This window comes from Syzygium oleosum, unplaced genomic scaffold, assembly GCF_021117445.2.
Source record: "Syzygium oleosum isolate NSW1041296 unplaced genomic scaffold, Sole_v2.1 Sole_v2.21, whole genome shotgun sequence".
NCBI lineage: Eukaryota > Viridiplantae > Streptophyta > Magnoliopsida > Myrtales > Myrtaceae > Syzygium > Syzygium oleosum.
Window position 1 is genome coordinate 3792142 of NW_026607505.1, and position 27055 is coordinate 3819196.

Consider the following 27055-nt stretch of genomic DNA (forward strand, 5'->3'; position numbering starts at 1 on the left):
CCAGGTTTTACCGAAGAGTCAACTCGTTCACCGGCAAGCTTTGAACCTGTCACGCAGCGAACATTGGGAAAGGAATGAGTGCATGACTTGATCTCCGAAATCTTGCCAACTCAAGTTGAGAAGGCAAAGGATAAACCAAGAGAGGCTCTCTCTCTCTCTCTCTCTCTCTCTCTCTCTCTCTCTCTCTCTCTCTCTCTCTCTCTCTCTATGGAATTGAATTGAAATATGACTTGAAGAATGAACCGGGGAAAATTGTCCGGAAAATTCTAAACCTATTGCATTTTGGCTGGTCCGGCGACCAGCCTGAGGGAAGAAGGAAAAAAAAAAAGGAGGAGAAAGAAAAGAAAAGAAATAAAATAAATCCAAAAAAATATAAGAATATTATTAAAAATTGTTCATATTAGTGCCGGTGACGCCACATAAGATGACTAGTGTTTACGTCAGTGATCTCTGATCAAAATTTGCCAAATGAACTCAATTGACAAAAAAGTTAAAAGGTTTAGGACTCAATTGAAAAAATTAAAAAGTTTATAACTGAATAGGCAAAAATGGAATAGATCTAGAACTTTTTGGACAATTTTCCTAAATGAACTGGTCCTTGGCCTAAACTAACCTATTTATCATAAGGAGACTTCTTGCTGAACATGTAACTACAGCTCAAGATATTAAAGTGAAATAAAAGGAAACTAAACCCCTAGCTAAATACGTAAAATTGAACTATTCTCCATCCCAATAGAACAACTAAATACTCGGCGATTGAGAAACTGGCGCGAATCATGAATTCTTACGCCGATCGGTCTGGTCTTGGAAATCTTTCGTAACTTGTCCCACATCATTGCCCCTAGCTAAAGAAGAACCTGACCTCGAGCTAATATCAACATAAGACAAAACCATCACCGGGCGTATAGGTCGGCAACATTGGATGTGTACGAGATTTCGAGATTCATAGATAAGTCGATCACATTGTAATTGATGCGGGTGCGGGGCGAGCGAATGTGCTTTGAGTGATAAGGGGATAATGTATGATAGATGAATGATTGATTACAATCACCACCGAGGCCTAAAGGACATGCCACTAGCCGAGGATAAAGATCGGGATTGATGAAGTTCACCACCAAGGCTTAAAGGACGAAACACCTGCTTAGGATAAATGACTTTGGAATAGGAAAAGCTCACCACCAAGGCCTAAAAGAAAATCTACTAGTTAAGGATAAATGGCTTCTTGGCTTATCGCCAAGAAAGAATCCACATTCCAGGTATAAAGAACCAGAATAGATATTCGCTCCCACAGTGGTAAATATCATATATTCTTAATATTCAGCTCTTTATCTTTTTACATTTGAGAATTCGCCTCTTTTTATAGAGGAACTACTACATAGGAAATAGACCAAGCATTAAAGACATGAGAACTACCCAACTAATAAAGACATAGGAACTAGAGAGCACAACAAACTCCTAAGAACTGGAAAATGCATTTAAAATTCATGGAAACTTGAAATTTGACTCTTGAAACCTATAACACACTTAAGACTCGTAAAATTAAGACTAAAGACATTTGACCTGATGCAAAGTAAACAATTATAGACTCTAAATTCGTTCACCAGCCTGGACAGCCCAATAGACATCTTGAAAGATTGACAAATAGTAAAGGAAATCGTTTAGAACAGCTTCTAGTTGCTAGATAGTTGATTAGTAGTCTCGGAGTTGGTAATGAACTTGTAAATCGACAACTAGGTAGTCAATTGACAACCATGAAATGGACAACTTGTCTACTAAGTCAACAACTCTCTTGTGGAATCGACATCTTCAACTTGAATCCATCGAGTCAAAGTGCAACCGAAATCAGCCTTTCTTGTAGGAATGATGATCAATTGAGGAGTTCGAAGTTGAGCATGACAATTGATCGATGGAACTCGATGCTCCCGCATCAGCAATCTCGAAGGATATTTTGTCCCGTGACTTTACGTACCTCAATGAAAAAGCTCGACTCCGGTTAGTTCCGCACCCCGCATGATTACGGCTCGATCGGAAAAGACACGGCCTCGGATTTTGAAATGCGGAGTAGGTAAGCTCGTGATTCTGTATTTGAATGGTTTTAACGCTCTTCCTTGCGCGGTGCGAAAGGCTAAACTGGCAAAGAAAGATGGATTAATGCAAAGAAAGAAGAAGAACAAGAAGAAGTTGTTCTCACATACATACAGACCGTGTGAGCTATGTTGATTGCAAGTGAAGAAATTGAGCATTCATACATAAACATCGACCTTTTCTCTTACTGTCTTAATTTCTGGATATGGCTTTTAAGGTCGAGAGTGCTTTTCTTCTAGCTTATATTATACGGCAGCCAAGGGCCACCTTTTCAATTTTTTCTGTACTTTTTTTTTATTTATAAAAATCTGGTATTGTGTTATATCTATGGATTACAGAGGATTGCGAAGGAAGATAGGATAGGGCATTGGATTTTCTTTCTTGGGGTTAGCTTTACCAGACAACAGGTTCTCATAGCCACGTTAAAACTGTTGGAAATGTCCTCGAATCTGCGCTTAAGTGCTAACGCCCACCAAAACTGCAGCACACTGAACTTCAAGAAAGTTTGATAAGATGGGACTGGGGACCCTTCATAAACCCCCGATCCAATCACAGAAATAGTTCTTTTTTTTTCCTTCAAAATCACCAAACGTGTTGTAATTACTTCACGTCACGTCACTATCCTCCTCACGTCTAAGTCGACACTTAATGCGAAACAGATGCGGCATAACCATAAACTAAGTGGGAACTAAGGATCACCGCCCCTCGAATGGGGGGGGTTCAGGCTCGGAAGGCTTCGGACGGAAATGCCCCCTGGCCATGACGGCGAGAGAAACGGGCGCGTCGCGAGACATGCGTGCTGATCGACCGGAGGCTAAGATTCCAGCGCCGCCGGTGAGTTTGGGGGGGGGGGGGGGGGTGAATGGAGACGAAATCACCAATCCCAAGGGCTTCTTCGAGACGACAAGCAGGCACCACTGTGGTAGTTGCTTTTGTGAAAAACGGCCCCCCGCCTCAGGGGGTTTCTTTGGAATTTCCCCATTATTCTTAATCACCATACACTCAACTAATTTGCTTTCAGTACGAGGTTTGCCCCGGGAGAGGTGGGAAGTTCGATTCCTCACTTTCTCAGGGGATTAAGGGCAGGGACGTTTAGTTTCAGATGTAAGTTTCGACTCCACGCCACGCTCTGTAAAGAGACAGGGTGAAAGTATAAATTAGGACGGATATAAAAAAGAATAATACTAATTTGCTTCCTACCAAAACAAAAAATGAAAAATGAAAAACAATTTAAAAGGCGCGGAGCTAATTTCTGTCCGTCATCTGCGAACGCGGCGAAATCGTACCGTTTCGATTCAATCTCTCTCTCTCTGTCTGTGCTGTGTGGGGGAAAAGCAAATGATTTCACTGCGGGGGCGCCATCTTCTGGTAACCACTCCTTCTTCCACGCACCAAACTCCCATCATCATCATCATCATCATCATTTTCTTCTCCATGTTTTTGAAGAATCGATGCACGTTCTCGCTCGCACTATTTATTCAACAAAACAAAAAAAGATAGAAGAAGAAACCATCCGCGGATTCAACCATTTCCACCTCGCAGCATCACCCTCCCCGGTCAACATCCCCCCGGTCGACTCCCCACCCTCATAACTCGCCTCTCCCTCCTCCTATAAATACCGCTGCTCCTCTCCCGCTCTCTCCCTCTCTCTCCGTGTGGCTCATTCGAGGAGCGATCCGTTCGCCAGCTGTAACCGCATTTCCCGTTCCCGCGATTTCTCCCTCGCTTGCTTCGTTTTTCCTCCCTCCCTTTGCGCTCTCGTCGTCGTCGGTCGTCGGAGTGTACCTTGTTTTGTCGGTTGCAGAGGCTCGTGTTCGGCTGCGGCGGAGGTTGGCGGAGGCGGAGAGCGGCGGAGAGCGCGGCGTCGTCGTCGGCGGCTGCCATGGGCGGCGGAGGAGGTGATTCGGCGGTGTCGGCGGGGTGTAACGGCAAGGCTGGGCCCGGTGGAGGCACGGGGGACGCTTATGGCGAGGATCGCGCCACGGAGGATCAGCTTATCACTCCCTGGACCGTCTCCGTCGCTAGGTGAGTCTCGCGCGCACCTACCGTCATTGTGGCTTTAAATGCTGTTTTCCACGGCCCGACGGTACCGTACCGTACGCCGTGTTTTTTGATTTCCGGCGACATCTGGAATCTGATGATCTTGCCGTAACTTTGCGTTTTGTGGCGCTTTGCTTTGATCGAGATGCTTCGTCTCGATAGTGTAAATACGTTCTTCTGGACGACTGGACAGGATCTTGTCATGCTATCGATGATAATTCAGCATGCATATGTCATTTCTCTCTCTCTTTTTCCCGTTTCCCGAATTATTGAGCTGAAATTGTTGCTTCTTGTGTTTCGTTTGAGTTTCCATTTGCAAAATTACGTGGACCGCAAGTTTACGATGCAAAGGATCGGAGTGTTCTTCGTTCGTAAATCCTTCCTTCCTTCCTTCGATGAACGGGGTTTTTGCACGAGTAGGCTTTAGAAATGATGTCCGTTTTGTCTCAATCTAAGTGGCTTCGGATTTTGCTTCTTGAAATTACGCTTTTCCGGCATCGTGCTGTGAGTTTTGGAATGGGATTGTTACATCCGGTGTGGAATATTCTCTCTCCATGCTCGTAAGTAAATGACGATCTCGCCTTTTTCGTGAAGTTGCGCTTTAAATTCGAGCCTGTATGTAAGCTTTTGAGTAAGATCACATGCAAGGAATTTGTTCTTTTGGTGGAGTTTTTTTTCCCGGTAAAAAAAATAAAAATACAACGCTGTAGATTTGTTTGTTCTCCTCGAGGTGATCATTTCCTCCATATCTATTGAGGAAATAGTACTACCTCTGTTTTCAATTGCTTGCCATCAGAGCTTCTGGTGGTGCAGTGACGAGCTCGACCGAAGAAGCTGAGATTTAATTAGAAATTCAAAACGTTGCGGTTTCACTAATTAAGTATTAGTAGTTTGAAGTTCGTAAAGATTGTTATTCCAACTTTGATTTAGTTCGTTCCATAGTTAGTCCGGTACGTTTGATTGAAGAATCAGAGCCTTATTTATTCCTTCCTACTGTTATAGCGGTTATAATTTGTTGCGGGATCCACACCACAACAAAGGGTCAGCCTTCAACGAAAAAGAGAGAGATGCTCATTATCTGCGCGGCCTTCTGCCCCCAGCTATACTCAGCCAGGAGCTACAGGTAACCTTAATGAAATTGGTCCTATTTTGTTCAGTATTGTTCTGGCGATCATTTCGATTGGCTAGAATCCGTTACTCAATTTCAACTTTGGGCTTCTTTTGCTTAGTCATTTGTGAATTTCATTATCAGGAGAAGAGACTTATGCACACACTTCGCCAATATGAAGTTCCACTGCAGAGATACATGGCCTTGATGGACCTTCAGGTAAGATTTCCTTGGCATAAGGCATGACTTGGATGTAACAGAAATCCCAGAAAGTAACGATATCCATGTCAAGTGCGATAATCGATATCTTTTCTCTCTGTTTTGGCGAAAGATGGACAATCAGCTGTAGACTGATGACAACCAAGTGTCGCCATGCTACAATTGCTGATGAGAAATTTTTAGTTGTTGGTTGACATTTCCAACTGGTTATGTCTTCCAGGAAAGGAATGAAAAGCTGTTTTACAAGCTTCTCATTGACCATGTTGAGGAGTTGCTCCCTGTGGTCTACACTCCAACAGTTGGTGAGGCTTGCCAGAAATATGGCAGCATATATAGGCGCCCTCAGGGTCTCTTTATCAGCTTAAAAGACAAGTATTAACACCTGGAGGCCTGTTGTGTTGGTGTTTTGAATATGTCTGGTACCAGAGTAGTGTATACTGACTTGTGTGATTTTCGTTATTCAGGGGAAAGATACTTGAGATATTGAAAAATTGGCCTGAGAGGAACATTCAAGTTATTGTGGTGACTGATGGCGAGCGTATACTGGGTCTTGGTGATCTTGGTTGCCAGGTAACCGACTCTAGTTTGTTTGATCACATTAGGAAAGACCATTGACTGAAACCTCGTCATCTCAGATGCATACAATTACCGAGTGGATGGACACTAACAGTATTATATTCTTTTCAGGGTATGGGGATACCTGTGGGTAAATTATCTTTATATACAGCACTAGGAGGACTTCGTCCTTCAGCGGTAAGCCTTTTCTTGTCACTGGTCTATGTTTATGTATGCTCTCATGTTGAGCTTTTAAGGGATGTACAGTCAGAAAAAATGTATTAACTGCTTCCATAAGTCAGAACTAGAAGGAATATTGGAGGATTGCTAGAAGTAGAAGCACTAATTTGTAATTCATGTTATGACCCTCACTATCATGAGATCCGCACCTAGGAAAGTGCTAGGATAGCACAAGATAACAGGTAGACACGACCACCGGTATCTGTTTCTAATAGCCAAATCACACGTAATTAATTTGCAGGATGGACATGGTAACTATATACTTACTGATGTATCTTCAATTTAAGCCTATCCAACAGATATTAAGATGCATATGACGATTCGATAATTGATTAACCAGAATATTGTCTAAATGCATCTGCGTATTCAGTAAGAGCTAAAATGCGAGTCTAAATTTGTTTTTGCATGTCTCTATACAAATTGAAAAATGAAAATTATTATTCTGAAAGTTTATGTACCAAATAATTTGCGTGATTGCTACTTGAGAAGCACCTCAAACTTCCTAAGCAGGCTGTGAAAACTTGGAGTTGCTATTTATGTCTTGCAGTGCTTGCCTATAACCATTGATGTTGGCACAAACAATGAAGAGTTGTTGAAGGATGAGTTCTATATCGGTCTCAGGCACAAAAGGGCAACCGGGCAGGTTTATCAGTTTTTCTTCCTTACTCCCCCCTTCCCTCTTCCCTTTAATAATTGCTTCTTATTTCCACCTACTGTAAAGTATTGACCGAGGATAAACACTGTTAATTTTGTTTCAGTATGTCTACTTCTGTCAAATTGCTAACTTGTTCACATAATGCAGGAATATGCCGAACTTCTTGATGAGTTCATGTATGCTGTTAAACAGAATTATGGAGAGAAAGTCCTCGTACAAGTGAGTCACACAGTTTCTTATGTTATAATATCACGTCTCTATTGACGCTAATAATCAGTGCTTATCAGTTTGAAGATTTCGGAAACCATAATGCATTTGAACTATTGGCAAAGTACAGGCATACACACCTTGCCTTCAATGATGATATACAGGTAAATTGTTGAATGAATTCTTCTCTCTGCTTGTAGAGCGTGTGCTGGATTATGCAGATGCAGTTAATATAGCTAGATGGAGTAAAGTTTTGGCTATTTTAAGTTCTGCTTTACAATCGCAGGGTACAGCCTCTGTGGTGCTTGCTGGACTTATTTCTGCTCTTCGAGCGATTGGTGGAAAGCTAGCAGAACAGAAGTTCTTATTTCTGGGTGCAGGAGAGGTTAGACTTTGAATTATTTTTCCTGAGCATTTATATTTCCCGCCAAATGTACTCAGTCTGAAAAACGTGTGTTTAAGTTATCTTGTCCTAATAATAACTGCAGCTGCGCATTTTCTTGCTTCTCTTTGCAAATTTGCTCTTTTTTTTTTTTTTCCTTTTGCCAAATAATTATCTCTCTCTCCCCTACAACAAGAATTGCCTTTTTAAAAAATGGAAGTTTCTCCTGGGCTGTAACAATCTGTTCTTGAGCTCGCAGTTGGGAAAAATTATTCATATACATGAGTAAAGAAGTCGGTTCCTTTTTCATTCATTCATTTTCTTAGTCCTAGCTCACATATTGTTTACACATTTACAGTTCTATGCTGATCCCATGTATCTAACTCTTGTGCTGCATCTTGGCTCACCTTTCTTCTTTGGTCATTGAAGGCCGGAACTGGCATCGCCGAGCTTATCGCCCTAGAGATGTCGAAACAGGTGAACAGATGCTACCTTATGTGTTTTTAATCTTTTAAAAATATGTGCGGTAAGCCTTCCTAAATTTTACACGTTGCTATTGCAGACAAAAGCTCCAGTTGTGGAGACACGCAAGAAGATATGGCTTGTGGACTCCAAGGTACATGGAGCTCCTGGTTCGGATTTCCTGCTTGTCAAGGAATATCTTTTGATGTATAACATCTTATACATAGCTGCTATCAAATGTTGTGACATTCGTTTGCAGGGACTGATTGTTAGATCCCGTTTGGAGTCGCTTCAGCACTTTAAGAAGCCTTGGGCTCACGAGCATGAACCTGTCAAAACCCTGTTAGACGCTGTCAAGGTGTGTAATTTTAGGAAATTGTTCCAGTGCACTAATTGGACCATGACCAATGCTATCAGTTCTTCCTGTAATCTGAATTTTGTGACTTCTGCAGGCGATCAAGCCAACAGTGTTGATAGGATCATCAGGCATGGGCAAAACCTTCACCAAGGAAGTGGTCGAGGCCATGGCTTCATTGAATGAGGTTCTCTCTCTCTCTCTCTCTCTCTCTCTCTCACACACACACACACACACACACACACACACACACAGAGGCTAACCCAACTCTATCTGCTATCAATGTTGTTCTTTGCGTACAGAAGCCTATAATTCTTGCTCTCTCAAACCCAACCTCCCAGTCTGAGTGTACAGCTGAAGAAGCTTACACATGGACTCAGGTACATTGACTTGCAATTTGTTCGGTTATTTTGTGTATCTGATTATTATTGGTGAAGAAAGATGTTCCAAGTTTACCATCAATTTTTCCCCTCCATTCTCCTTCAAATTTTCAGGGAAAAGCCATCTTTGCCAGTGGAAGCCCATTTGACCCAGTCAACTACAACGGCAAAACTTATGTACCTGGACAGGTCCTTGCTTTCTACTTCCATCGGTTATCGTCTGCAGTTTCCTCACTTTAGAACTAACTTTCACATCTATTCTGATGCTCACATGCCGCTGTTCATGTTACTCAGGCAAACAATGCATACATATTCCCTGGATTTGGATTGGGATTGATCATATCTGGCGCTATCCGTGTGGACGATGACATGCTCTTGGCTGCCTGTAAGTGCACTGAGACATAAGTATTCATTTGTTCCATCTTTCCATATGAACTACTTGGAATTCAGCATATCTCTGACTGATCTTATAATACCTAGACTCGTACTTCTCCCTCCGTCGAGTTTCCATTCCTGAGCTTAAAAATAGGTTCATCATCATCATTATTAACTCACAAAATTTTCTGGTTGGAACAGCGGAAGCTTTGGCCGCACAAGCAACACCTGAAAATTTCAAGAAGGGACTGATCTATCCCCCGTTCTCCAATATCAGAAAGATATCAGCCCGCATCGCAGCAAGCGTCGCTGCCAAAGCATATGAACTAGGTAAGTCGTTCTCTAACTCCTTCGCCTTTTTGTTTAGGCCACCGATACTATCCCCTGCCTTCGCAATCGTGCTGAGCATCGATTGGCTTTCTTAGGTTTGGCTTCCCATCTTCCTCGTCCAGACGACCTTGTCAAATACGCAGAAAGCTGCATGTACAGCCCTGTATACCGAAACTATCGTTGAAGCTGACTGGGCTGAAATTGCCGCATCCCGCTTGAAGTTCACCGTTCACATCCCATCGAGAATGACCTTAATTGTGCCTTTTCTTAGTTTTTTTTTTTTTTCCCTTATTGAGTTTAGTTAGTATTTGTGTCTGTTGTATTTTTTCATCTCAGAAGCATCAGTAATATTTGTACCCGGAACAAATCCACATCGATACAGCAATATTCAAATAAGCGATGTTTAGGATTGACATTAGTAATAGGGGCTTGCCCATCATTTGGGCAGACTGGGCAAATAGGCCCAAAATACGAAAAGAAGGCCTGGAAAGGCCCACTAATAAAATGGGCCACGCGCGAGCCAGTTTGGCATCTCTAGGCCAACTCAGCCATTGGGTGCCCAAGGCTTGGGCGCTGGCCCAATATAGGGGGGACGGCTTTTCATGTCCACGAGGCCTGGCCTAAGTGCTTTCCCAAAATCCATGTAACTTCAGTTGGACAGGTTCGAGCGGGGACTCAGCCCGTCCAACTCCGTCTCAATTTTAGGAGCTGCGAGGAATTTGAATGGCTGCTCGTTCAGTGTCCAAAGTTAGGCCCGCCCGAAACTGTTCGTTTTTTCTTTGGGTCCAACCAAAACTGATCGATCACTAGGTCGAACGTACACGATTCTGTTTAAGAGAGATTAGAGTCAAGATAAATAGGTTCCAAACCTCATCCTCAAACCTTACCCTGCTAGGATCAGTTTATAGTTCAAACCTACCCTGGCCTGGAACCAAAGCGGCTGATTCCAAGGTCAACCCCTGGACCTGCAGCGGCTTTTATTTCTATTTTTTAAAATTTTATAACATGACTATAATTCTTTTGTTTGAGAATATGTCAAGCATATTCAATTTCAACAAACATTTTCTAATTTAAAAAAAGAGAGAAACCTAAAAACTCATCAGGTAAAAGCTACGTTCTAAGTTCCAGATTCTTCGGTAGAACTGACCTATTAACAATATAGAAACCGGAACTGAACCGATTAAGCTGGTTCTAAATTTTTGGAATCGAAAATCGAATAGGTCCCCTTAAGAACCGGCCTTGAAGCGGCCAAGTAAGTCTGGTTTGGGCCGATTCCCAAAATAAATCGGCCCGTATGCTCACCCCTAAATCTAATTGACCTCGTGGCATACAAGTTTCATCTAACTGTTTGTAGAAGAGTCCTCCAACTTGCCGTGATTTCTGCATTGTCACGATTGTAATCACCTGCATTAATTTCCCATCTCATGTACCCGTGTCCTTTTTTTCTCTTTCACTAAATAGGTTCTTGTCAAGAGAGAAATGAAGGCTAAACCAAGAAACGTTCTTAGCCATTATAACGGACATTGGAATCACTTTACAACATTCCACTACTATACGCTCTTAATCCGACTCTCCGAGACAAACGGAGCAAAAGAAAAGGTAGGAGTAGGTGAGGAAGAAAACCGGGACTACCTGGTAGTGTTTCTTGTACCTGTACTATAGCCACATTCATCTTCTCCGCTGAAGGATATGATACGCCCTTTCAATGATTTGAATCCGCAACTTGAGAACTTCGGATTCCCCAAAACAACCTGGGCTTCAGCTTATTGTTTGTGGCTGTAAAAAGCCAACCCATATGAGTCTCGCAAGCGGCACAGTTAGTTATAGTCCAAGCATACCTGCAAAAGAGCGGCTCAAGAACTCAACTGTGCCATACGAGCTTATATAGCTTATGCATGAGACAGGGGAGCTGAATATAGCATAGGCAACACAATCTACTGTTAATCAATATAACTCAGTTGAGCCCAAGCAACCTCCTCTGCATGCAATCATTTTGCACAAGAGTTTATCAATTTAAGTGAGTTGCCTAATGGAGACGCAGTTATAAAACTGAAGTTCCTGACATTCTTTTAGCTACAGCAAAATGATGATTATTTTATCATCCGCCACAGCTTTACTTATACAAGAAAGGGATTCGGATACTATTTCTCTCAAATTGACTGAAAATAGTTGCCCCACGAGTCTCTGGGTATTTGAGTAAAGAAGAGTTCAAAATGGTCCATCAACATCTCTTTCGTTTTCACTTCCCAAAAAACTGGATTGACTGCATCTTGTTGACTCTTCTCTTCATCCCAACTTTATTCCTCTCATTTACCAGATCATCGGAAGACATCTCATCACCAGAAAAACAACAAAATCCCGACCTAACCTTGTTTCAACATACCAAACAGAAGCAAGTTTTTAAATCAATTGTTCTGTGGGAAGGCCCTAGTCTCCACATAGCCCATTTTGGTGTATTGTCAGGAGGATAAAGCATGCTCCATGTGTAAAAATAGGTGGTGTCAACTTACAAGTTAAGGACTAAGTTCAAATAAAGCATCGGCGTGGGGAGTATCTGTAGGGTAGACAATTCTCAAGTTCAATTTCCCTCTCGAGCATTTTTTTGTTGTGAAAATTCTTATTGAGGACATTAGACAACACAACCTAATCCAAAGAACTTCTGGGCACTGAACACAGTTCAGTTCTCTCTAGTCAGGTAGTCCCATCAGAGCTGTTTATCATTGCCAACAAACCCCATCTTGAAGGGACTTCCCTCAGCTTTTCAACAAGACTCAGACTAAGTGACTAATTCCTATTTTACAGTTCATTCAAAGGCGAATGTGTAAAAGAAGGCTAAGGGATGACATACCCAGGAAACCAGCTGTATTCTGTGACGGGCCTCCCTATGAGTGCTAAGCCATTTGCTTTATGGAGGGTCATTATCTCATGTACACTACCATGTAGGTTCACATAAGCACCAAGAGGACCATCACTGGACATCACCAACATATCACTTCGTCTTGCAATAACAGTCTGCAAGTAACAAGTAAGTTAAACGAATTATTTCCCATAAAATGGATAACCAGTTCAGCGACCTAATCACCAAGATATCACAATATAGTATTACCTGACAACTTTTACATTGGATGCGATCAAAACACTCCAGTAGCTCAATTTCCCGCCGCAATCTATAAGTTACCCCATCAATATCCAGAAGCTCTTGCCTAGTAGATTGGGAAACAGGAATTTTGCTGGCAATATAAAATGAAAGAAGATCTGGCTTCTTTACAAGACCATCCATTGCAGGTGCTCCAACTATCTGTTTCCACATATCTGCAACCATTGGACAAGTAGCAGAAGCCAAATAAAATGTTAAGCAGTGCTGTTGTAAACCATAAAATCCTGTTTAATGTCTTTCATCACAACATAAAATATAGCATGATAAAAGTAATGGCATAAAGAAAGAGAAACACTGCAAGTTCAGTGTTTTATGCAACCTCCTCAGTTCATATTGTCAGCGAGAATGCAAGAGACGACTATAACTTCACTAGACTAACACTAGCACTTTATACTATATAATAATAAACTTATTCCACATCTGTTCCTACAAATGATTATACTAAAATGGTTAAACTACTTATTTTGTTAGAGTACAATATAACATATAGAATGGGGCAAATGCACCTCCTGCTTGCCCCACTTGGCTCAGTAGTATTGCCAAATAGTAGCCAATTTACCAAATCTTCCAAATTTCTCACATGGAAATGAATGAATCTCCCATTCGCAAGTTCAAATCATCAAGTTGTAACAATGTCCGGTAACAATTTGGACATATCAACAAGAGAGGTAGTACTTCACCGGATATTTCAACTTCCAGACTTAATCAAAGCAATATGTGAAAAGACGTAAGTACAGCTGTGAATGGTAGTAATGTCTTGTTTAAAATAAAAGACCTTGGAGAGATCAGATTGGAAGAACAGAAGCCAGTACCTGCTACCCTTTGAGCAAGGCTATATGAGTCATACATGCGATACACCCAGTGCGGCCAGAATGCTCTAGGAATACCATAATTGCTAGTAGCAGCCTTTCGTTGGGTCCAACCCCACGACGCTTTGTGAGATTGCCCCCCAGATCCATTAGCATTTCCAGAAATCTTTTCATCTGAATGATGATGAGAATGAGATCTTCTTTCTCGGAACTCTGATTCCCAAACAAACTTCTCATCATCACTGCTTGTTGATTCATCCATGACATCATATCCATAAGAACAATCAATCGCAGATTGATGCAATCTACGTTCACGAAGCGAAAGTGCACTCTCAAAGCTATCTTCAGAATGTGCCTCTGAGTCATCGTCCCCATCAGCAAATCTTAATGATTTAGCAGGAGAGTTTTCTGGACGGTTTCTTGAAATATCATTATCTCTAAGAACACTTGGTCTGGGCAACTTCCCAAAGGCATCTCGTGGAGCCCTCAGTGGCAAATCTTCCTGAATAATCTGCACCTCTCCACATGCCTAAAGAAATGTAGGCCAGAAGATGACATCAGCAGAAATGAAAAGTTGAAGGATGATTCCATTCCACAATTTTTCTTATTCTTAACGAGGACATGAAAAGTGTTCTAAGTTCTAACCACTCCTTCTGCATCAATCCAACATCGCTTCAGGCGAAAACGTTGCTGACCGCGAGTAACTGCGTTTAGTGAACCATCTTCCAGTCTCCTGTATTGCCTAATCTGCACCAAGTTTTGCAACATAATCAAATGCATATAAAAACAGTGCCTACCACAAAACTTGAACTAGACAAAGGAGTAGATGATGAGTATGGATTCAAGAGGAGAGGCGGCATCGCTACCTCAGCAGTTGTCCCAGTTGTTGCAAACCTTAACCCATTAGTTTCAGGATAGCTGTAAATATGAACCTGAAAATCCTTTTCAAATTAGAAGGAAATCCACAACACAAGTACAGTATTCACAGAAGTCAAATTTTAACATACGACACCGATCATAAGAGGAGTATTGCAATCAATTGGGCTTAATGCCCTCTCAATAGTAGCTATGAAGCTAGGCTGAATAACTCTTAAAGGAAGGGTGGCTTCAGGGAACAGCACAACTCCTGACATCAAAGAAAAGCCGTGTCTTAGAGATTTTAAACAGAACAGAAGGTGTGCATGTGCATCTGAAAGAACGAGTGAGTTGAGATGGTGGACCAAAACCATCAAAGGGAAACATGGACAGATAGAAGAGACGTGACTTTTACTTCTTCCCGGTGCTTGACAGCTTCATGCATTCAAAGCAGGCAAAGGTCTTTGATTATCATGGAAAAAAGTATCAGAATTCCTACAGATTCTGACCGTAGAAACTAGCTAACCTGCTTTTACTTAGAGGGATTTCTTCACCCTGAATGGAAAATCTCTCTCTGGTTCACAGAGATAGTTTGACAAGCTGGACCATAGCAATCGTTCCACTTAAGTTATTTGCCAGGGAAGGAAGTTCAATTTGGATTAGTTGTTCTGCTGTGACTATATAAGTCGCCCATCAGCTACCTCAATCAGAGTGAATTTAAGCTCATGTTCCACGATCATCATTGTGCAGAATACTGCTAAAATAAGTAGAGCATCTAAATACATGAACTAATAAATATTTGAATTGTGTCTTTCAGCCTCTGAATCCACTTTAACATGGACATGAACAACACAATATAAGTAGTTCACTTATAAGTCAAGGTAAAGGACTACCTTCAAGATAGAGCAAGGGTAACTGATGGATGGCACCACCATCCAAGAAAGCCAGTCTGTGGTGGGTGTCTTCAACCTCTGTTAAGACACAACTAACATCAGTATTCCTTATCGTACTGCATAGGTACTACAAGCAACAAGAACCACCGGATTCTCAATTCCTACCGCCAAGATACGTATGCAACGAAGCCAAACTGGGGTTGAAGGTAAATTCACTAGGTACACTTGCCCCATCACGACCCCGAGCGCTGTAGTCCATTAAATTATGAATAATCAAGTCAAGGATACAAAAATGAGTGGACCAGAGAAAATAACTCAAATCAACGGCAAGTGAAGGCAGCAGAATTTCCTAAAATTTCTCTCGATTCCCAAATCAATGTGAAGTGACAAAGAGGCAGTACTTCGTATAGAGGTCTAATCACTAGATTCTAGCCAACGTGTATATATCATAAATTTGACACTATTATCTTCAAGGCGACTACCAATTGCCGCTATACGTGAATGAAAGCAAAAAAATTGCAACGAATGAAACGTACGATTCAGCTCCTAACCAAGACACATGAATATACTGAAGCTACATACTGCTTCGCAGCAGCATCTCAATTATAATTAAGTTCACACACCAAAAACCTCGCATGATCAGCATACAGTCGAACACGAACGGACACAAAAACTCGACACACCGGAAAGCACCGCGAGCGAACCGCAAAAACAGCCTCGTGCACTGATTCGAAAACCTCACTGAAACAGCACGACACGAGAGGAGGTGCCGATTGCTTACGCGGTGCGCCGATCGTCGTCCGACGAGTCGTGAGCGTCCTCGACTTCCTCGACCTGCAGCTCCTCGAAATCGAGCTCCCGAATCTGCTCGATTTGATGCCTCTCCCTCTCGATTATGCTGCGATCCTCCATTTCCGGATTCTACAAATCTCTCTCCCTCCCTCCCGAGCGCGCGAAGAAGAGAGGCTCGCTCCTTCGTCAATCGCCGATCGCGGTGAAAGCGCTCGTCGTTCGCCGATCCTCCGTCGCCGCGAACGGCGAAGATCGCCGGCGAAAAGAGCGGACAGGTTTCTCGCGTGCTACTCTCTCGTTTCGAGTTTGTTTCCCTCTCGTAGCGAGCGCTTGTCCCCCATCGACTCGTATCTTCCGGATAAATGAGTCCGCCTCTCTTATATCCGATTTTCCGATGAAAAATATTTTGCAATTCGACCCCATGAAATTTCTTCACTTTTCGTTTTGCCCCCTGGGCTTAAGCTTGTTTGCAATTTTGGTGAGAAATCTTGTTTTTTTTTTTTTTTGGGGGTCAGATAGAAAGCTTGTTTGATTCGTTGATTTTGCTTAAGAAAATGTCTTGCTTCTTTTCTAGATGTGCCGAGGAAATTAGTATATTTTTTAGTTTTAAAGAACCATAAATGAAAGTGTAAGCAAACCTTTTCCATGGACAATTATATGTATCGATGAATTTTAGGCATGTCATCCTCAACAAAAATCAAAATACAACAATTGCAAACGATAAAACAGGTAAAGTGAACAAAGTGTCATCTACTATTAACATGATCAAAACGAGATGGGTGTCCTAAATCGCGAATCACCGATTAGTATCACAAGGAACCCGTGATGCGACACGTCTTGGATTAGAAGAAAAGCATCTCTTGATATCGGCAATTCACGGATGAATACGCCACTTGTCAAAATCCGCCACTTGTCCGGTGATGATTTTTCCCAAAGAACCAAGCAGTCGCCTTCAATAAGGACGTAATGTAGACCCTTGTTCTATGCAAATTACGCAGGCCTCCCGGGCAGCTTGTGCCTCCGCTTGGAACGGCGTTTCGTCATGGAGACTCCTAATCCAAGAGCCTAAAGCCTGTCCTTCACGGTTGTGAGCTGCCACAACAAGATGTCGCCTTCTATTTTATCATGCAGCATCGGAATTTAGTTTAACGTTGGGGAGGTTCGGGAGGGCGCCATGACGCCGCCGCCAGATTCGCTCGACACTTATAAGTTTGGGCCCTTGTTCTTGCGCTCAAAGAAGAAGTTGAAACGAGCCGAGATCAATTCAACAAACTCTGTATGATCAGTCGCAATGTTATTGTGGATTCTAGAGGCACAACCTTGCCAGGCCTCTTTTCATGATGTCGGCATGGCACGGGACAACATGGGAAGGCAATTTCCCGAACCAGATTTTATGTCGTTCACGGATTGGTGCCATCCAAATGAGTTGCTAAAGTATCTTGGTCCCAGTAATGAAGCCGCGCCCCACGACATCCCTACTCAACACCAACTTGGTTGAAAAGTGCGTCGAGCTCGAAGGCCACAGGATGAGTCTGTCCTCGATTGGATATATAGAGGGATAGTAACTGGAGCAGCGCATCAATGTAAGCCAAATTAGACTCATAACTCCTAACAACTCTCACCTCCAATTCATGCTCACGAGGGGCGAGCAATTTTAGAGTCGGACGCACTTGAAATCTAAGGCTTACCTTGTCAATCAGCTTTGAATCTATTCGAGAACTGGCCAAATTTTTTTTGCTGCATTCTCAATTGAGCAAAATGAAAGTGAACACAGCAAACAAATGTACACATTTATCAATAACAACAATTTATAAAAAATGAACACGCGAAATAACATAGAATGATAAAATGTTCAAACCCAATCAACATCAATTCAAAGCGAACAAAGGTGAAAAAGCCCGCACGACCCGTTTCCCCAAAGTTCCCCCCCGTCCACGCTTATGCTCGCTCGTTGCTCCTCCCCCCTCCGCGTCCTCCGCCCTCGCGACCCCGAGATGGCGCGCGCCCTGCTGCGCGCCGCCCTCCCCTTCGCCTCCTCCGCCGCCGCCCTGCACCCCCAGACCGTCCGCCTCGGCGGCGGCGCGGCGTCGCCCCCGCCGCCGTCTCCGTTGGGAACTTCGCTGCTTGGGAGTAAAGTCGGGGTTTTTGGGGCGGGGAATGAGAAGCGGTTGGTGGGTGTTTGTGGCAGGGTTTGGGCGTCGCAGAGGGAGTACAGGAAGGTGAGGAGGAGGGCTGCGAGGAGCAAGGAGAGGGAGCTCGAGCTCAACGTCGGCATTTGCATCGAAGGGGACTTACCCGATGATCCTGAAATTCTGGTACTCTTGCATATACCAATGTTGCTTTTGAAGAGTTCAATTGCCTTTTAGTTCCTGAAGCTTGACCCTCATTTAAAGATTGGAACTTCAATTACTCGAGCCAGACGCTGATTGGTTATGATGCACATAATGTCGTTTAGAAGTTCAGTTGGCTTACTTTCTCTATCCAACAGACGAAGAAGTAGAATTGTAGGGGGAAAAACAGAGGAAGTGGTAGAACTAATATGTTTAGTTAGTAGAGCTCGAGGGTAAGTCCGATATCGGATACCGGCCGAAGTGATGCATTATTTCTTTACTTATTGTTGCTTTTATCATTGATGTAACATGACTAATTCTTTGTTTTGAGGGACAATCTTCTTTCACATTGCACTGTAGCAGTCTATTATGATTTTCCAGAGAAGCAGTTTTATCCTTTTCTATATGCATTTTTCCAGAGTATTGCAGAACTACTACGTCTAAATGTTCCGATGGCAATGAAACTAGCATTTGATGGCTTGAAGGATGCAACTTACCAAACAAGAGACACTGCTATAGACGATGTCGGTGGATTTCAATGTGTGGAGTTGTCTGTACTTCTTTGCAATGACGACTTTATTCGGAAGTTGAACAAGGAGTGGAGGGACGAGGACCATGCCACTGATGTTCTCTCTATGTCACAACACGTCCCGGAGCTTAAGCTCCCTATAGTAAGAGTGCTGCTTTATTTGCCAGATAAGCTGCCTCGATGAATGGATACTTGACATATTTCCATCAATTACAGCTTATGCTTGGTGACATTGTAATTTCTGTTGAGACTGCTGCAAGGCAAGCCGAGGAAAGAGGCCACACTCTTCTCGATGAGATACGCATCCTAATGGTTAGTATGGACTCTTTAACCCATATTTTTTTCTGCTCTTTCCTTCTTGGGTTAGATCATAGATGAGGTGGGGAGGGCTAGAAGAAATGAATGGTGATGAGACTCGATCCGAGCTACTGGTGAATGTCAGCATCTATCAATTAGACCATCTCCCATTCTCTCTGAACCCATTCTTTTTTTTTTTCCTCCCTGGATGGACGTCTTTCTTGTTCATAAATCAGTTATTCGAGCTACCTTGCTTCAAGATAGCATAACTTCAGTTTTATTGCGAATGGACTACCTTAGATCGGCCAAAGTCCAAGGTTTCACTAGGTTAGTAATTTCAAGTTTTAGCCTTGATTCTGTATGGAGAGGAGTGTATGATGAAAACCGCCTTGCCATAAGAATGCTTTTCAATGAACTGGATAAAAGTGATGCATTTTTTCCATTTCCCTTGTTCCTTCTTTTAGTTGGGCAGTGATTTGGGAGAGTGTTAGCATGGGGTGACTATCTACTGTGTTCACTTGTTGAAACTTTTTAGGAAAATAAGACGTACGTGGACAACATATACAGATCCTCTCAACCCGGTGAATTGGGGGAAAAGAGTGCACCAATAAAAGGGGAGATGTGTTAAATATAGACCTTGCAATTTTGCAGGTTCACGGACTGTTACATCTTTTGGGTTTTGATCATGAGCTGAGCGAAGAGGCAGAAGCAGAAATGGAGAAGGAAGAGGAACTTCTTCTGAAAAGCCTCGGTTGGAAAGGAAAAGGATTAATTCAAAGTGCATATGACTCTAAGACAGACATAGATCCCCATGCTGAGAATCCAGATGGTAATTTAACTGCTTGATTATTTGACAACCTAGTTACTTATCTTAAGATGTTGCATTGGGATGTAAATTGGTCTTGCTTCCCATGTTAGTTTAAGGAAAAGGCAATCTTACAGCTGATTTGCCAAAAGACAGGAAAAGAGAAGGCAGTCTTCGCTTTTACAAACCAAAATTCAGCTATATCTTCTGCGACATGGATGGTGAGACAGCCCTTCTGTGTTTCTCTACTTCTCTCTTCTTCCATGAACTTAGCTTGTGACGGTATCTTTGACAAATTTTGCTAGGCACACTGCTCAACAGTGAAAGTCGGATCTCTTTAACAAATGCAAAAGCTCTGAAGGAGGCCTTGTCAAGGGGTGTCAAAGTGGTTATTGCTACTGGAAAGGTGCGAACGCGATAGAGTTTGACATTTTCTTTTATCATTTGTTTGAAATAACCACAGTACCTACACCATAGCCCTTTTCTACTAAGATGATACATCTTCCTTCATTTTATAATTCCAAGACACTATTTAAAATTGATTCATTTTTTTGTGAGTTTGGAAACCCCTCCCAGCGTTTTGTTGGTCATTGGATCTCAATCTGTCTTTTGTGATCAGGCACGTCCGGCGGTCATTAATATCCTGAAGACGGTAGATTTAGCTGGTAAAGATGGGGTCATTTCTCAGTTTACTCCTGGTGTCTTCGTACAGGTTAACATCTATTTGTGTTTTGGCCTTTCAGTCCTAGCTTTACAGATAGGTATAAATAGGTTTTTTATGAAGAATGGTTTCTTTTTGCTGACACTTTCACATATCTTGTTTCCTTGTCTTTCTTCAATTGCAGGGATTGCTTGTTTATGGTAGGCAGGGACGAGAAATTTATAGAAGAAATTTAGATCCTGATGTGTGCCGAGAGGTATCTCTTTTGGTGCTTCATTTTTTCTTTGAAAAGATGTCTCTGTCATTGACAATATAAAAGCATCAGATTACTAATATACAGAACTGGAATATAGGAGAAATCAATTAGGTTGGAGCAGAACTGGTGCTAATATTCTACTCGATTTTTTCGTTCCCTAGAATTTGTTGACTATAATGTTTCGTCAATTTTAGTCTCTGACCACTTGCATCATCTTGTTATTGTTTGTTAATCTACTATAGAGATGTCACTCCCAGTAAAATTGCAGGCGTTTATATACTCTCGAGAGCATGGAATTCCACTTATTGCATTCTGTGAGGATCGTTGCTTGACGCTATTTGAACACCCTCTTGTGGACTCATTGCATACAATATACCGTGAGCCAAAGGTAATGTCTTTGAGATTCTTTTTCATCATACCTGAAGATTGGCTGTCCCAGCATATGATAAATCTTATGTCTGCAGGCGGAGATCATGCCCTCCATTGAGGATCTCCTGGGTGCTGCAGTTATACAGGTACAGTGGTACGCTTAGAAAGATAGCAACTGGCAAATATGATCTGACCATTTTACCGATGCACTAAGATCAATACAACTTCGAAATCCCCTTATTACATCTCCAATACTCAGCCGAAACTGCTCTACAAACTCTAATCAAATTTCTGTGTCCATTTATCAAATTTTAGCCCCTTCACAAGTACTATTCTCAGCCAGAACCAAACTTGCAGACCTGTTTACCATCCTAACATGCTGTCCTAGGCCACCTCGTCTCTTGCTTGTCTACCTGAGATGCATCTTTTATCTGCCTATTTTACGGTATTTTGCAGAAAATGATTTTTTTGGACACCGCTGAGGGAGTGGCAACAAATTTGCGGCCATATTGGTCAGAAGCTACTGGAGCTCGTGCTAATGTGGTTCAATCTGTGCCTGATATGCTGGAGATTGTCCCCCCTGGAACCTCTAAAGGGAGTGGGGTCAGAATGCTGCTTGATCATTTAGGGGTTGCTCCAAAAGAGGTAGATTTCCACTCAAAATCTATCTCATTGGATTATTCTACTCCCTTTCTTCGGAGTTTTTGGTTGCTACCCTAGTCGTTTACTAAAGATAATGTGGTGGTAAATAATTTATAGATTTGATCTGTGGCCTAGAGTTCTCAAACTTTTTCAGGATGAAGCTTTTGCCTTTTGCTTCTTTATTACAACTACCAGATGTACAAGGAGGAAGCTAATTGTCAAAGAGGAAAAAAGTCTATAAATTCTACAAGCAAAATTTAAGTAGCACAAATTTTTGTAATTGGAAGTTAGTTTAGATCCATGTGAAGTGGAGAAAGACCTGAAAGTGGCTATCAAGAAGCTTACGGAACATAAAGCATAGTTCGATTGCCAAACTTGTTTTTGTCTTATTGAGTCACTGAAAAAAAGAACTGTTTTCATCTTGCCTGGGCAATGAGATTGCAAATAGGTCATCATGTAGCCTTCTTATCATTCCATTGACAATGCTCTCTCTCTCTCAGGTAATGGCTATTGGTGATGGGGAAAACGACATAGAGATGCTTGAGTTGGCATCTCTTGGCATTGCTCTCAGTAATGGATCAGAGAAGACCAAGGCCGTGGCGAATATAATTGGTGTTAGCAACGATGAAGATGGCGTGGCCGATGCAATCTATCGCTATGCTTTCTGAGGCTCAAACAGAAGTTATTAAAGTTTGAAGACAGAAATTGACAGGTCTACATTTCATGGCTCGGGATGAGCCCCCAATTTTCCCCCATTTGATCATACGTACTACTATGCCTGAGGAACAGAGAAGTGTTCAATAGCGCACAAGATAGAATGAACATGTTCAACTAAATAAGGGTCATGGTTTTCGGTCATTTTTCAAACCAGTTCATGACTTTCCCGGGTCAAATCTATCTCGCCGGATTAGTCTACTCCCCTGTCTTCGGAGGCAACCCTAGCCATCTAGTTTGGTGTTGTCTTGGCCTGGCTCACCGGGCGCCGGGGAAGCCCGAAGTGGCTTCAAGGCTTACGGACTAAAGCATAGTTCGACTGCCACAACTTCAATAAGAGCAACACAAAAGGAAGAAAAACTGATTCTCAAATGGCTATTGGTGATGGGAAAACGACATAGAGATGCTTGAGTTGGCATCTCTTGGCTTTCTCTTCAAAAAAGGCCGTGGCGAATATAATTGGTGTTAGCATAGATGGCGGTCGCATGCTTTCTGGCTCAAACAGAAGTTATTAAAGTTTGAAGACAAAATAAATTCATAGCTAATTTTCGCATTTGATCTACGTTTCCAATGCTTGGAACAGAGAACAATAGGACAATGAAATGTTTAAATGTCAGTTTTTGGCATTTTTCAAACCGTCATGCGACCCTTAATCTGTTAGGGTTATTCACTGCAACCTGATCCTGTTGCCATTCTTTCTGGCCCTTGTTGCCTGTTGAATTCTTCAATGGACTATGAAGTTCGACAGAATAATGATAGGGCTTTTCATTATAGCGGGACAAGGATCCTCTACCCTATTTGGATGAATCATTGATACATTAGTCATAGATCTCATAACTATCCTTACTTACGTGGATGAACAGTTTGAATAAACGAGGCCTTAAATGGAGACACCGACGGGGATACAGGATCTCATCTCATTATAGCATGGGTTATTCAGACTCGTAGTCCGATGAGATTGTCGGACGAATGTTTTCACGGGAACCCAGCAGTAAGTTAAATCTTCATCACCCCTTAATTTTCAGTTGCCGCTAACTGGAAAATGGATGAAATAGAAACTAGACAATCCGTTCTGGCTTAACTCATCAAACATTAATTGAACGATCTCTTTCATGAACACAAGCTAATGTACCAGATGCCATCTACCCACTGTCACCAATTTCTATTTGATTTTTACTAGCACAAGTGTTTTACTACAGGCTTCAGGGTAAGATAAAAACAAGGAGAAGAAATCCAGGCTATAAAATTTGTTATTTTTATGAATAAAGCAAAAGTTCTAGCCTGCCACCGGACTGCAATTTTGATTCACAATTACGAGATGCAGTTGAAAGAGCTTGCGCCCGTGTGTGCACGCAAGTGCGCCCGAGAGACAGAGACAAGTAACTTCCATGCAGAAAAATGAGCTTTCGGAGTGCAAAATCAACATTCCACAGAAATTCACTGCGCATCAATTACCCAAAAAATGCTTCTTCTTCTCTTAAGTGCAGCTGCGCTATGTTATAATTATTACGGTCTGGCCAAAAGAAAACACTCCCAGTATGTACAGGAGACACTCATAAGCTTATCCAGAACAAGTTGCACCATCTTTTGATTAATGCAAGCACCAGGGGCTAAGAAATCATCCATCAGCTCTTAAGTTGTCTAGCTCTCAGGTTGTTTTGTCATAATGTGTATTTCTCCTTGCACACTCGAGGATGGTTTTATCAGCAGTGATGAAGTATGCAGCAATTGAAGCTGTCAATCCAAAAATGAGACTTTCAGTTTTTCGCAACAGAAAACATTCATTCATCCATATTTAGCTCCACATGATGGAGAGTATTTGGCACTGAACTAAGCATATTTATATATTTCAGATGCCATGGTAAATTCAGGAATACCTGCTGATATGATGAGTGCCTGTGCAGTATAATTGAGGTTCGCCTTTGCCCAAGGAACCACTCGGCAAACGACCAACTGAAAATTTGGAGGAAGGAAGCCCCACATGCATCAACACTAGTAACAATGATTAAGCCTTAACAGGAGCTGAAGAAAGGAATACACAAAAGGAGCTTAAAGCAGTTTTAGGCAATCAGCACATTCTCGACATAAATAGAGAAGGAGCATCAACACTCGAGGGATTGAATGGGCATTAACACCACATGCTTATATCTGATGATTTGATTGTTCGGCTACATAATCAATTGATGAAGCAACATGCAATATTGCAGAGTTGAGTTTCTCCTTACAGAAGCATCTTTTATTCTTAGAAAACAGGTTTTCTTTTTGGCACAAACAGAATCGTCATAGAGATAAAGGAAAGTTTAAGCTAGTACCCAATTTTCAAAATAAAAGGACAAGAGATCAGCCAAAATGAACTTTCCTGCCAACAAAGTAGTCCAATTGATAGCGCGGGTATCATTACTTACAGCAAGGATTTTTAGGAACCCAAGTTCCAGGTTCAAAAACCAAAACGAACGACCTAAAACTTGGCTTGTAAAAGCACCAATATCAGGCATTTGAAATCAAGAGACTCCACGACAGAGTATAAAGGATACGCATTTAATGATACTGAAGCAAATCTCACTGTTCCTTGCAACCATTTCGCACCACCTTTATGTTAACACAAGCTACAAAACTTAGACAATGACTCTCCTTTTCACCCGAGTTTATGCAATCCATCATAAAAGAGTTAAGTAGATCCTAAACCACTGGGGTTTGCCCCATTGGCCACCCTTCCTACTTGGGAAGGGTGAGGTGGGAAGTTTGATTCCCCACCTTCTCGGGGGAGGTTAGGGGTGGGGACGTTTAGTTTCAAATGTGAGTTTTGAGAGTTACAGTAGGACACAAAAAAAAAAAAAAATACATGCCAATTTCCATTCTTAACTACGAGTTGAGCTTAAAATTGAGAAATACGTTCAGCTTTTCTGACAAATTTTTCATAAAGAAGTCTGTCAATCGGCAACTAAAGTGTATATCATACACAAATATCCAGAAATTCGACATTCAAGGAACATCTCAGCGCTTATAACCGGCAATTAAGCTATCGAAACAACGTCCCCATTCCTAGCAACTATAGAGCACAAAAGAACTCCACAGCTTATGCCTAAAATCATAGCCGAACAGGACCTTATCCGAAACTATCTCAAGATATCTCCACATTCTACGCGTAAAAAATCACAGTCAAACAGGACATATCCCAAACTATCTCGAGATAATCGCATTCCGTACCGTAGGCACGGCGCTGGTGACGCACGCGATAGCAGCCGCCCTCGCCCCAGCACGAGCACCCTCTGCACATCAAAAGACCCAACACGATCCAAGCCACCAGATCGCATCGAGATCAAACAAACTGATCAGCAACCACACGACTCATTTCAAACACCGTTCGAATGGCAATCATAACCGAGTTCCATAACATCACCACGTCCGGCGAGCAAAAAGCAGCACTTCGAAACAAGTCAATTCCAACAGAACAAACCCAGTTCGATCGGCTTCAATTACGTCCATGGCCATGAGTTTCGCGATGATTCTCGTCATCCCAAAAAGGGATGATCGACAACAATCGATTCTCCAACCGAATTGAATCAAACCAATTCGAAAATGGAATCAGAGAGAGAGAGAGAGAGAGGGAGGGAGGGACCTTGAGTGCAATTCCGAGCGGCTTGGATCCTCCGTTCTTCAGCTGGAGAAGCGATCGGGAACGAATTCATCCTCCGGCTGTTCACCCAGAAATCTCTCATCTCCGATGGAATCCCCATTCTTCGTTTCTTCTGCTTCTTCTTCCCCGTGAACAACTCGCCGCCGCGACCGACCAGGGAAATTTAAAGAGACAGAGAGATGGACGCGAGTGGAGAAATGCAAGTGTGTTTTTGTTTTGTCTCCTCTTCTTTGCGAGGGGACAACGTCCGAAATCGTATTTATATTTATCCGAAAATCAAAATCGCCCTCTTAAACTCCCTCTTATCATTTTTTTTTTTTACGGAATTTGCCGTGGCATCAAAACGCGGTTAATTATTTTCGGAAGTGAAGTTTATAATTTTATCCGCTGATGCGATTTTTTTTTCTTCCAATTTTTTCGGAGTGTTAGACTCTACTTTCCCTCTAGCCAAGATTCATTCTTCTTTTTCCCTCTGATCTTTTTCGAAACTCGACGTGGCCAAAATCATTGCAACACAATGCCCCAATCATTGAGGGGCCATTTGTCTCGAGATTTTCTTTATCACGACTTAAAAAAAAATGGGCACAGTGAGGCGTGAATTTCGCGGCTAAAAAAGATCTAGCAGGGAGTTTCAAGGTCTAGGACCATGCTAAACGTGAGCTCAAATCGAGCGGTCATGGCCATGAATTTGAACTTGAACAACCATGATAGTTGTAAGTTTAGAACTCGAGCTTACAAATATAGCGATCGTTACGAAATGCTCTCTCTTTTTCAATTTTGCCTTTTTTATGTGTTTTGATGTGGCATCATAGCATCTATGTTAGCAATCCATGTCCGCAAAAATCGACCGACAAGAGAAGTATAATGGAAGGACTAATGGTGACCTTTTGAAAAAAAAAAAAAACAGAGGGGCATT

At 42.2% G+C, this 27055-nt stretch overlaps 4 protein-coding genes across 7 annotated transcripts; 2 read left to right on the forward strand and 2 right to left on the reverse strand.

The window, feature by feature from the left end:
• Positions 1 to 3408: 3408 nt before the first annotated feature.
• Positions 3409 to 9808, forward strand: LOC115671269 (NADP-dependent malic enzyme). Of its 3 annotated transcripts, XM_030592793.2 has the most exons (20): positions 3409 to 3453; positions 3890 to 4110; positions 5128 to 5248; positions 5378 to 5452; positions 5673 to 5824; positions 5917 to 6022; positions 6140 to 6205; positions 6795 to 6890; positions 7050 to 7121; positions 7190 to 7273; positions 7396 to 7494; positions 7921 to 7968; positions 8054 to 8107; positions 8213 to 8311; positions 8406 to 8495; positions 8611 to 8688; positions 8803 to 8877; positions 8983 to 9073; positions 9265 to 9393; positions 9489 to 9808. In XM_030592793.2, the coding sequence occupies exons 1-20, from the start codon at positions 3424 to 3426 to the stop codon at positions 9575 to 9577; spliced, it is 1875 nt and encodes a 624-aa protein (XP_030448653.2). In that variant the 5' UTR covers positions 3409 to 3423; the 3' UTR covers positions 9578 to 9808. The 3 variants fall into 3 exon arrangements, with proteins under 3 accessions (XP_030448653.2, XP_056176937.1, XP_056176936.1); XM_056320962.1 differs by lacking the exons at positions 3409 to 3453; positions 3890 to 4110 and adding an exon at positions 4178 to 4288; XM_056320961.1 differs by lacking the exons at positions 3409 to 3453; positions 3890 to 4110 and adding an exon at positions 4540 to 4685.
• A 1072-nt stretch (positions 9809 to 10880) lies between these two features.
• Positions 10881 to 16254, reverse strand: LOC115671270 (uncharacterized). Its single transcript, XM_030592794.2, has 10 exons — positions 15889 to 16254; positions 15273 to 15355; positions 15108 to 15185; positions 14367 to 14485; positions 14226 to 14291; positions 14005 to 14106; positions 13363 to 13888; positions 12500 to 12705; positions 12242 to 12405; positions 10881 to 11231 (listed from the first exon to the last, which is right to left on the reverse strand). The coding sequence occupies exons 1-10, from the start codon at positions 16017 to 16019 to the stop codon at positions 11096 to 11098; spliced, it is 1611 nt and encodes a 536-aa protein (XP_030448654.2). The 5' UTR covers positions 16020 to 16254; the 3' UTR covers positions 10881 to 11095.
• Positions 16255 to 17761: 1507 nt separating this feature from the next.
• LOC115667607 (endoribonuclease YBEY, chloroplastic-like) lies at positions 17762 to 22675 on the forward strand. 2 transcript variants are annotated; one of them, XM_030589165.2, is made up of 12 exons: positions 17762 to 18214; positions 18649 to 18900; positions 18975 to 19070; positions 19707 to 19884; positions 19998 to 20081; positions 20166 to 20266; positions 20480 to 20572; positions 20706 to 20777; positions 21046 to 21165; positions 21242 to 21292; positions 21603 to 21791; positions 22289 to 22675. In XM_030589165.2, exons 1-12 carry the CDS (start codon positions 17840 to 17842, stop codon positions 22454 to 22456), a joined length of 1779 nt encoding a protein of 592 aa, XP_030445025.2. In that variant the 5' UTR covers positions 17762 to 17839; the 3' UTR covers positions 22457 to 22675. The 2 variants fall into 2 exon arrangements, with proteins under 2 accessions (XP_030445025.2, XP_056177094.1); XM_056321119.1 differs by having other exon boundaries at positions 20013 to 20081.
• Positions 22676 to 23953: 1278 nt separating this feature from the next.
• On the reverse strand, positions 23954 to 26381 carry LOC115671274 (early nodulin-93). The gene is made up of 4 exons (XM_056320754.1): positions 26122 to 26381; positions 25710 to 25771; positions 24380 to 24455; positions 23954 to 24236 (listed from the first exon to the last, which is right to left on the reverse strand). Exons 1-4 carry the CDS (start codon positions 26237 to 26239, stop codon positions 24151 to 24153), a joined length of 342 nt encoding a protein of 113 aa, XP_056176729.1. The 5' UTR covers positions 26240 to 26381; the 3' UTR covers positions 23954 to 24150.
• Between the last annotated feature and the right edge of the window lie 674 nt (positions 26382 to 27055).

What these genes read in the sequence shown, in the direction of transcription:
- LOC115671274 (XM_056320754.1), bottom strand. Translation starts at nt 26,239, where the DNA reads ATGGGGATTCCATCGGAGATGAGAGATTTCTGGGTGAACAGCCGGAGG. An exon ending in TCACCAGCGCCGTGCCTACG is followed by an intron (nt 24,456 to 25,709) that starts GTACGGAATGCG and finishes CCAAATTTTCAG; the next exon opens with TTGGTCGTTTGCCGAGTGGT. An exon ending in GGCACTCATCATATCAGCAG is followed by an intron (nt 24,237 to 24,379) that starts GTATTCCTGAAT and finishes TTGGATTGACAG; the next exon opens with CTTCAATTGCTGCATACTTC.
- LOC115671270 (XM_030592794.2), bottom strand. Translation starts at nt 16,019, where the DNA reads ATGGAGGATCGCAGCATAATCGAGAGGGAGAGGCATCAAATCGAGCAG. An exon ending in GTTGCATACGTATCTTGGCG is followed by an intron (nt 15,186 to 15,272) that starts GTAGGAATTGAG and finishes GTGTCTTAACAG; the next exon opens with AGGTTGAAGACACCCACCAC. An exon ending in CTCCTCTTATGATCGGTGTC is followed by an intron (nt 14,292 to 14,366) that starts GTATGTTAAAAT and finishes AAGGATTTTCAG; the next exon opens with GTTCATATTTACAGCTATCC.
- LOC115671269 (XM_030592793.2), top strand. Translation starts at nt 3,424, where the DNA reads ATGATTTCACTGCGGGGGCGCCATCTTCTG. An exon ending in TGGACCGTCTCCGTCGCTAG is followed by an intron (nt 4,111 to 5,127) that starts GTGAGTCTCGCG and finishes CTACTGTTATAG; the next exon opens with CGGTTATAATTTGTTGCGGG. An exon ending in CCATGGCTTCATTGAATGAG is followed by an intron (nt 8,496 to 8,610) that starts GTTCTCTCTCTC and finishes CTTTGCGTACAG; the next exon opens with AAGCCTATAATTCTTGCTCT.
- LOC115667607 (XM_030589165.2), top strand. Translation starts at nt 17,840, where the DNA reads ATGCTCGCTCGTTGCTCCTCCCCCCTCCGCGTCCTCCGCCCTCGCGAC. An exon ending in CCATGCTGAGAATCCAGATG is followed by an intron (nt 19,885 to 19,997) that starts GTAATTTAACTG and finishes GCAATCTTACAG; the next exon opens with CTGATTTGCCAAAAGACAGG. An exon ending in CTCCTGGTGTCTTCGTACAG is followed by an intron (nt 20,573 to 20,705) that starts GTTAACATCTAT and finishes CTTCAATTGCAG; the next exon opens with GGATTGCTTGTTTATGGTAG.